The following is a 9,553-nucleotide window of genomic DNA, read 5'->3' as shown; positions in this document are numbered from 1 at the left end:
ATCTAATCAAAATATGATTTTATTAAAGATATTCAAATTCAGTTTAATCATTCAAAATTGTTAAATGACCAAATCAAAAGATGATAAAACAAGCAGCCCATACATATATACAAACGGGCCTGCTACACATACAAGTATCCAAGCATCCAAGTTGGCCCAGCCCAAATCGAAGACACGCGCATAAGGAAGCATAACATGGCGCGTCAAAATCACGCGCTCAACACAAACAGTTACGTATGGCAGACTCTTCCACTTCCTCCACTTCTTCCACTTCTCAAAACGCTTCGAAACAAGGAAACGCTCCCATTTTCGAGCAAAAATCAAAGTTCAAAATATACAAATCGTTGTTCGAAACCTCATCAAAACAACATCAAACTCTCCGTGAAGAATCTGAAGAGAAAACGAAGCAAAACACTCAACGTAAGTTATTAAGATTACTGTATATTTTAGTTTTCTTCTACGTCGTTCTTCTAGGGTTTACTGTGCTATATTCTTGCTTCTTTGTTACACTGTTCTAAGTTCTACGTCATTCTTCTAAGTTCTACGTCGTTCTACATTCTTGTTCTAAGTTCTCTTGCTACTGTTGTTGATTTTTGGGGTTTATTCCGTAGATTGGGGGTTGTATACTGCTTGAACTTGTAATGTGCTTGATATTGATGCATGTTTGACTGATATCTGACTGATATATATGAATGTATCTGAATAATATCTATCTCACTGTTATCAATGGGTGTATCTGATTCTTACATATGGGTGTATCTTACTGTTATCAATGGGTGTATCTGACTCATATATGCGTGTATCTTACTGATATCTAATTAATTTGATATTGAAGCATGTTTGAGTGATACTGACTGATATATATGGATTTATCTGAATATATCTATGGGTGTATCTCCTGTTAACAATGAGTGTATCGGATTCTTACATATGGGTGTATCTTACTGTTATTAGACCTTGTAATGTTGCTTGATATTGAAACATGTTTGACTGATATCTGACTGATAAATATGATGTATCTGAATAATCATGGTGTATTACTGTACATGAGTGTATCTGATTTCAATGGGTGTATCTTACTGTTATTAGACCTTTAATGTTGCTGATATTGAACATGTTTGACTGATATCTGACTGATATATATGATGTATCTAAATAATATTATCTCACTGTTATCAATGGGTGTATCTGATCTTACATATGGGTGTATCTTACTGTTACTAATGGGGTATATTTGTGTGTATTTTTTGTTTCAGACAAAATGGCAGCAAGAAACCAAACGAAAGACCTTAAGTGTGCCACACATCTCCTGAGTGATAAGTTCAGAAACATGACTGAGGAGAAGAAGGCAATTGTCAGGGATCTCGGATTTGGTGGGTTGATGCACGTCCCACCTCTAAGGGTGGATCACCAACTCTTAAGGGAACTGGCAAACAACTTCAAACTTGGGGAGAACAGACTGAAGACAGGATATGGTTCTTTCCAAATAACACCAAAGACAATAGGTGATGCGCTTGGCATCAATGCAAAGGTAACTAGCTCAAAATTATAGGTGTATATTAAGTTCATGCTTGGGTATATTTAAGGTTGATGCTTGGGTGTTTTTGAACCGATTTTGATACTTTGTTGTTTTCTTTTTTGTAGGAAATCTGTTTCCTGAGAAAGTTGAGTATAAGCAACTTTATAAGCAACTTTCTGATGATGACAAAATAATTTATAGAAGATTCCAGGGTAAGACCCTCAAAAGTCTTACCGATGAAATGATGGAAATCGGCGTTGGCAGCGAAGAGGAACGCCTGATGTTCAAGAGGATATTCATCCTCTACATACAGATGGCGTTCCTTTTGCCAACGACGATAAACAAAATATCGCCCGTGCACCTCGCCCCAATTTTTAAGATGGACGGCATATCGGATAGAAACTGGGGGGGGCATGTTTTGACTTCTTGATCAAAGGCATCACAGACTACCAGGAGAAGAAGAAGAAGGCAATTGATGGCTGCCTCTTTGCCCTCATGATAATATACTTCATCTTTTGAAAACAAAGGCAAGAAGAGGGCCGAAAGACCACCAAAGCCTTGGATTGCCAACTGGACTAAGGAGAAGTTGGTGGAAAGAATGACTGCAGAAAAGAAGAAATTTGGTAAGTAAACATAATATGTTGCTTGTATTTTATTTACCTGAATGCTGCTAGCTAAAATATCTCATGTTTCAGGGGATTGTGAAGATGGCGGAGACAAGAGCAAGAGAAAAAATGAAAGAAAAAGAAAAAAAAGAAAAAAAACAAGAAATAAAAAAACAAAAAAAAGGAAGGCGAGTCCAACATCGTCTTCGGAGACAGAAACAGCTACTGACAGTGACACTTCTACCTCTGAGTCTGAGACTCAACAAGACTCGGAGGATTCAGCAAGAAAACACCCCATCAAAAAGGGGAAAAAGTAAGTACCATACTTGGGTGTAATTTCTTTTTCGAGTTGGGTGTATCTTGTTGATCACGTTGGGTGTATTTTTAGTATGTTCTAAATAATCACTGTTTGCCTTCCAGAATGGACTCCAGAAAAAGAAAGCAGAGGCAAGAGGAGCCAGATTCTGATTCAGAATCTGAATATGAACAAAGTGATGAGTAATGTCCTGAAATTATTACTCCTTTCTTTTGGCTTCATTATAAAGATTTCGTATATTAACTGAAGTGTCTGTTATTAACTTATAGGAGTGAAGAATCATCACCTGCAGAGAGGGAGAAGGAGAAGAAAAAAACAAAAACAACACCAAAAAAGTAAGCACTTCTTTGCATAATATTCTGTGATAAAATTAATTTTTTATTTCTGATTGGTACTCTTTTTTTTCCACCCAGAACACAACCAAAAAAGAAAAAAGTTCTCGTGGAGGATTCACCTCCTAAAGAAGACCAATACTTTGACGGGTACAGTACCTCGTAAGCTATATTACCGTCTATCGTCGTAATTATTTTTGTTAACATCTTCTTTTATGAATGTAGTGAGACATATGAAATATCAAGTGACGAACTGGATGAATGGCTAGGGCAAAACGTTGATAAATCTGCTGCAGAGGGGTATGTCTTGATGGGCTGTCTATTTCATATTTTGTTGTGTTTTGTATGCTAATAATTGTTTCTTGTTTCGCAGGGAGAACCAACCTGACCTGCGATCGACAGAAGGTCGCTATGTGTCGTCTGAAACGTAAGAAGCTTTATTATTTAATAAAATCTTGTTATCATGAATTGGGTGTGTCTTGTGGTACCATTTGGGTGTATTGAGTGGATCAAGTTGGGTGTATGTTGTCTAATAAGTTGGAATATTAACTTTGTTGTGTTGCTTGGATCAAATCTGTCTTAGAATACCGGCTGTGAACTTGGGAACTGATGCTCCTTCCTCTCAAGGAAACACAGAACAGAGTAGTGTAAACCAGCCGTCACAGAGCATGTAATTTCTCTTTCAAATAACCGTTACTTTTGTTCTTCTATTACCCTTCTACTTCTAATTCTGTATATATTTTTTTTTAGAAAAAAAAGCCCTTTATTATTTTATTCAAGAAAAAAAAGGCAGGAAAAAAAAGCAAAAACTGCAAGTATGTAAGTTCTCAAAAAAACAAAGCCTGTCTTCTTTTTGAATTGTTCGGGTGTATTTCTTGAATTTCTTTGGGTGTATTTTAGGTTGAGTCCGTCTGATTCGAATATGATGGTTGTGAGGGAACAGACACCGTCGGAAGCGCTTGCAATGTGAGTTTTACAATAATATTCACCCTTATAACCTTATTATTTTCAAAGGCGTTGTTAACTTTTCATTTTTCTTCTTGTTTAGAGTCCCGATTCAGGTTTTTGTGCCGGCATCCCAAACAACCACTGAGACAGATTTTGAACCAACCCCTATGCTACAGATTGAAGGGACTACAGAAACGTAAGAAATAGTATTGAGTGTATATTTGTTTGGAGTTTGGGTGTATATTAGCTAACAGTTTGGGTGTATATTGTTCCTGATTAGTTTCTTTTACGCCGTGATTAATTTTTTGTAACTGTGCAGCACTCCTGAAACCCCCAAACAACTTCAAGAGACCACACCCACAGTTCCCCCAGCTCCAACTAAAGTGTAAGTTCATCAGACTAAAATCAATCTTTGCTTATCATCTGTATATTCTTATTCTTATTCTTATTCTTATACATGATGACGCAGTCATCCAGACGCAGAAGACGCTGCTGCCCTATTGATGATGGCACGGACAGCTTCCTATGTTCCGAAAACAGATCCAGGGGTGCCATCATTCAGCCTTGGATTGACTGATTCAAGCCAGGAGGGGGCGTCAACGCAGGAGACAGAAAGGGAAAAATCTCCAGAAGCTGCGAATTTGATAGAACAATTGGACAGTTTGGTCCAAAGAATAGCAAGCAGCGCGACGAAGGGAAAAAACACAAGTCCACAAATTCAGAGGGAGACTGGGGGAGAAAGTTCTGCAAAGTTTGAAACTCCTCGGGGATTATATCAGATTACGGATGATATGAAACAAAAGTGCTACATCTGGGGGACGAGACTGAAGGAAGATGCAGATGGCAATACTAACGAGTATGAGGAGATGTGCACTCTGATTGGCCAAGGAGAATACATTTTGATGAGAATGCACCTTGCTTCCCTCCAGGCAAAAAGTGATATAGAATCTCAGGTAATATTAGAATAAGATTCATGTTTTTACACCAAAGTCAATTACAATGCTTATTAATGTAAAATTGATTTCGGCATATATTTCTAGATTGTATCTGCCATCTGCCTCATCCTCAACAACAAAAATGAAAAGAGATTTCAAGAACAAATATACTGTCTCCCCCCGATATTGTGGTAAGTCTTACTTCTACGAACTTCGGGTGTATTTTCTGTATTGATTTGGGTGTATTTGTCACGTTCCATTGGGTGTAAGTTTAGTATTTCATTTCTCGTTTCCCATTCTTGCAGTGCATGGCACTTTCGGATCACCCAAATGGGGAATTCGTATCACCAAAAACGGAAAAGGAATTCAGGGTGGAAGCCTACCCGAGTTTCATTCCCTTCATAGATAGAAAAAAATTGACTTCGCACCCATATGTAAGTTTTCGTTTGCTAAATTTGTTAGTACGCTTATTTACTTATTTGCAAAATAAAACAACACACTGTTCCATGTGTGGCAATCCTTCAGATTTTTGCCCCTGTCTGCTACGCCGGGCATTGGTGGTTATGGCTGATAAATACAAGAAAGCGTAAATGTCAAATACTTGACCCGCTACACAAAATAGCTCCCACTGATGAGAGAAAGGCCATTAATAAATTCACTGTAAGTTGCCTCTGTCTTCTTTACTTTAATAGATAGGTCTATTTCATTAGTTGTGATGGGTGTATATTGTCCATTCAGTTGGATGTATCTTGTCCATTCATTCGGGTGTATTACTGATTTGTTTTCGTATTTAAGGGATACGTATTTTTAAGATTGATAACATATGCTGGCGGGAAACCTCTTCAGAAAGGGGAGAGGGAGAAGGAAATTAAATCACCATATGTTAAAATATCAGGCCAAAAAACAAGGTATAAATTTGTGAGTCTGATCATTAAACTTTTGTAAATGAGATTTGTAATTTATTTTCTTCGTTTTCAGCTATGACTGCGCTGTGTACGTTATGAAGTGGATGGAGATAATTGAGCCGGAAAACATCAAAAAGGGGAAGTATCAATGGGATAATTGGCCACAGGTAACTGTCTTTAGAACCATATAACTCTGTATTACTTTACTGAATTAATATTGCTGTTTAAACAGAATATACTTTTTTATTGTAGGAGGAGGTGGACCACTATAGAGTGGAGTACGCATCCCGGATACTATTCAGTGAGATGAATACACAGAGAGATCAGGCAATTAGAGAGAGTAGTGCTATAAGGCTGTCGAAGCCATCCTCTATATTATTAAGTCCGTTTTGTCAGATTAATTCTGCTGATATAGAAACTGGGTAATCCAATTGCTTGGTAGTTTGTAAATTGAACAAATGATGTAAATATTTGCCATTTATCTACAACTTCTATTCCATGTATATTTTTTCCCATAGTTAAACTATCTGTGCTGGTAAACTGTCTGAGATGTATTCAAAAGCTGTATTACAGGTGGTAAAATATGAAGGAAAAAACACAAATTATAAACTGCTACACCCAACGCAAGTCTAATAATACACCCAAGGTTGTATTAAATATACACCCAAACTGTCTGTGCTGTATTCAAAATGTATGAATTACATGTACTAAAATATAAAGAAAAATATCAAATCAAATATAAACCCATAACCTGAGAATTTTTACAGCTTTTGTTTTATATATATCTATATATGTGTCTATATCTAAATTGTGAATTAACGAAAATACACCCGAAATAACGGTGCTTTTACACCCATATTCTGTAAAACTATACACCCAACGAGTTATCCCCTGCTGCTGGTACCCTGAACTGATAACTCATAACGTGTCCTTGATATTGGCTGCAATTTGAATGCGCCGCTGATGCAGCATCAAACAGGTTTATCTGAAATATAACACACACACATTACCTAAACTATTAACGAGAAAAATAAACTCAATCGCCACAAATTTAAAGAACATTACTTTTACCTCGCTTAAAACTTTCGTCTTCTTCTTCTTTGTGGCATTTGCGATCTGTTTCTCCAGCTTTGAACCTAGCCTGTTTTTTGGACGTCCTCTTGTTCGAATCCTTGGCGGGCTTTGAAGCTCGTTAACGGATTCCAAGTTGGCGTCTTCGTGGGATAAAGAAGATGTCCCCTTCCTTTTGGCTTTTAATGCTTCCATCTCAGCCATGACGTTATCGTACGCGCGGTGCAGAATTGCAGTCAGCTCCTCCGATTCGGAGGCAAATTCGCATATATTTTGCGAACGAAAAACCAATTGGTCGAACCTCTTGCTTCTTGGCTCCATTAGTGGCTCGTCGTGGCTGCTCTTGATGTGTGTGTGTCGCCTCTTTACCTTCTTGCTCCATCGTTCCAGTATGTATCTCGGTGACACTTGGCTTACTTGTTCGAAGCTTAACACGCTTAGTGCGTGACGGCACAGTATCCCTCTCGACTCGAATAATAAGCAATGGCATTTTACCTCGGCTGCAACCGAGTCATAAGTAACCACGAACTTGTTGAATATTGAGCTGGAAACTTGTTCTCCGACTTCGTATACTGAATAGCCTAGAGCGGAATTCTTTAGTCTGGTGATGCAATTCGCCTTTCCTCTGAATTGCGCTTGGACTTCCCTAAACTTTGCGTGAGTGTACGCATCTTGAAACTGAGCTTCAATGCAGGATTTGGTTGCACACGGTATGACCGTATGAAAATCTGCAGCATCTGATTCTCTCTCTGCTTGCTCCCTGCTTCCGAGGCAATTATCGTATTGTTTGACGAACTGAATAAGCGAGCTGTTCCGGGTGATATACTTGTTAAAAAATGAATGCATGCTCTCGCTCCTTTGTGTGCTTCTCATCCCTGCCCAGAAATGGTGATCCAGATAGATAGGAACCCATATGTGACGGTCTTCGTACAGATCTGCATAATACACCCAAAGACAGTCTATAAATACACCCGAGAAAACATGCAACTTACACCTCTGATGCAGATTTTAAAAAGACATTACCTGAAAGCCACTTGTTGTCCCCAAGACCAAAATTCAGCAGAAAATCGTTCCAATTCCTATCGAATGAGTCTTTGCTTTGAGAGTTCCAAACAACTTGGCTCATTTCTTGTTCGATATCGGCATGTCCCTTGTACCCGTTTAATTTGCTTGGAATCTTCTTCATGATGTGCCAAATGCACCAGCGGTGAACTGTTGTTGGCATACAGGCCTCTAAAGCCCTTTTCATGGATGCGCACTGATCGGTGAGAAACCCTTTCGGAGCGTTTCCTCCCATGCAACGAAGCCAGCTTTGAAATAACCATTTGAATGATTCAATTTCTTCGTTCTTCATCAAAGAGCATCCGAGAAGTGTTGATTGACCGTGGTGATTCACCCCGACAAAAGAACCACAGACCAAATTATACCTGAAACAAATTACCATGGTCCAGAATGCAAAATCATTAGCTACACCCTAACAAATGCTTCACATACACCCAATGAAACAGCCAATATACACCTCTACTGCGGATTCGTAAAAATAAATTAATTTGGCATCATAAACAGGGACATTTTGTTACCTGTTTGTATTGTAGGTGGTGTCGAATGAAATGACGTCTCCGAAATACTCAAAGGCGGCTCTGCTTCTTGCATCGGCCCAAAAAGCCAGCTTAATCGATTGATCCTCTTCGAGTTGGAGCTCAAAAAAGAAATTCGGATTCTTCTCTTTCATTCTTAACAAATATTTCCCGAATTCCTTTGCATCTTCTTGTTCGGAAACATTCCGCACTTCCCTGGTAATGTAATTCCTCACGTCCTTTTCGATAAAATTTAACTCGCGGTGACCCCCGGCAGCCGCAACAAATGATTGGTAGGTTTTGCTTGGTCTGATACCGGCCTCCTCGTTATTCTCTATCGTACGACGAATGGACATGCTTAGTTCCCTGTGCTGTTTGAGCATCTCTGCTTTGCTTGGACAGCAGGGGTGTGAATGATCCAGCACAACCTTTGAAATGATCCAAGCACCGACATCCTTCAATGTGTGTATATAAATTCTTGCAGGACAGTTTAGACCGGCTGTCGGATTGGTCTTCTCGGTCAGAGATATTTTAGATTTCCATTTTCCCTCTCTGCTACATGTAATCAGTTGGTTCTTAATCTCGTTTCCCTTCCTATTTGTGCACCGAACTCTTGTAGAGAAACCTGCAGCCTTGGCGTAGTTCCTGTAAAATTTTCCAGCATCTTCAAGGGTGGTAAAGGTCATTCCGACCTTTGGAACAAGCTCGTCATCAACAACTGAGAGAGGCTGCAAAATACAGCGTGTCAGAACTGTAAATACACCCATAGATATGATTTAAATACACCCAATCATGTCTAATACGATACACCCTAACCGCAACAACTCAACTACAGAATGACTTTTAAAGCCATAAACTGTAAATACAGAGCATGCAGATATAATACAGTTCTAAAAACACACCTAATCATGTCTGTTATAATACAGCTGAACAACAACAAGTAAATTAAAATAACAAAAAACCAGTAAAGTGTAGATACACCCACACTTCTACCTAAAATACACCCAAACAAGAATTGATCTACACCCGAGCGTCTGCTACAAATTCCAGGTAATTAATCACAACTAATACATTGAATCGACAGATTCAGGTAAACGTGTTACTTTCACAGTCAATGTTCAGCAATTTTTCAACTACACAATGCTATACAAATTACTGAAAGAAATTTCATACTAATCTTATGTAAATCAAACCTCAGGGACTTCGTTAGATTCTGACTCATAATCCACTTCGCCTGCATTCAGATGACAATCTGAGGTTGAATGATCCATTATCTTCAAAACGAGATCAAACTTTGATTTCGAAAAACAACAAATCAAAAATAGAAAACGAAGCTCCAGTTGCA

General features: G+C 38.6%; 2 protein-coding genes and 1 long non-coding RNA gene across 3 annotated transcripts; 2 read left to right on the top strand and 1 right to left on the bottom strand.

Annotated features, from left to right (window-relative positions):
- The first annotated feature begins 2,298 nt into the window (after nucleotides 1-2,298).
- LOC112750919 (uncharacterized) lies at nucleotides 2,299-3,742 on the top strand. Its single transcript, XM_072218227.1, has 9 exons — nucleotides 2,299-2,437; nucleotides 2,545-2,622; nucleotides 2,710-2,775; nucleotides 2,854-2,922; nucleotides 2,998-3,072; nucleotides 3,146-3,199; nucleotides 3,356-3,442; nucleotides 3,523-3,591; nucleotides 3,673-3,742. The coding sequence occupies exons 2-9, from the start codon at nucleotides 2,546-2,548 to the stop codon at nucleotides 3,740-3,742; spliced, it is 567 nt and encodes a 188-aa protein (XP_072074328.1). The 5' UTR covers nucleotides 2,299-2,437; nucleotide 2,545.
- Nucleotides 3,743-5,443: 1,701 nt separating this feature from the next.
- LOC112750921 (uncharacterized) lies at nucleotides 5,444-5,948 on the top strand. The gene is made up of 3 exons (XR_003176081.3): nucleotides 5,444-5,563; nucleotides 5,634-5,727; nucleotides 5,813-5,948. It is a non-coding gene; the product is annotated as an uncharacterized lncRNA (long non-coding RNA).
- A 462-nt stretch (nucleotides 5,949-6,410) lies between these two features.
- Nucleotides 6,411-8,384, bottom strand: LOC140178995 (protein FAR-RED IMPAIRED RESPONSE 1-like). The gene is made up of 4 exons (XM_072216968.1): nucleotides 8,212-8,384; nucleotides 7,655-8,058; nucleotides 6,632-7,566; nucleotides 6,411-6,545 (listed from the first exon to the last, which is right to left on the bottom strand). The coding sequence occupies exons 1-4, from the start codon at nucleotides 8,361-8,363 to the stop codon at nucleotides 6,429-6,431; spliced, it is 1,608 nt and encodes a 535-aa protein (XP_072073069.1). The 5' UTR covers nucleotides 8,364-8,384; the 3' UTR covers nucleotides 6,411-6,428.
- Between the last annotated feature and the right edge of the window lie 1,169 nt (nucleotides 8,385-9,553).

The sequence above is a fragment of the Arachis hypogaea genome, chromosome 15, assembly GCF_003086295.3.
Source record: "Arachis hypogaea cultivar Tifrunner chromosome 15, arahy.Tifrunner.gnm2.J5K5, whole genome shotgun sequence".
NCBI classification, from domain to species: Eukaryota; Viridiplantae; Streptophyta; class Magnoliopsida; order Fabales; family Fabaceae; genus Arachis; species Arachis hypogaea.
This window is presented reverse-complemented; position numbering and strand designations above follow the sequence as displayed.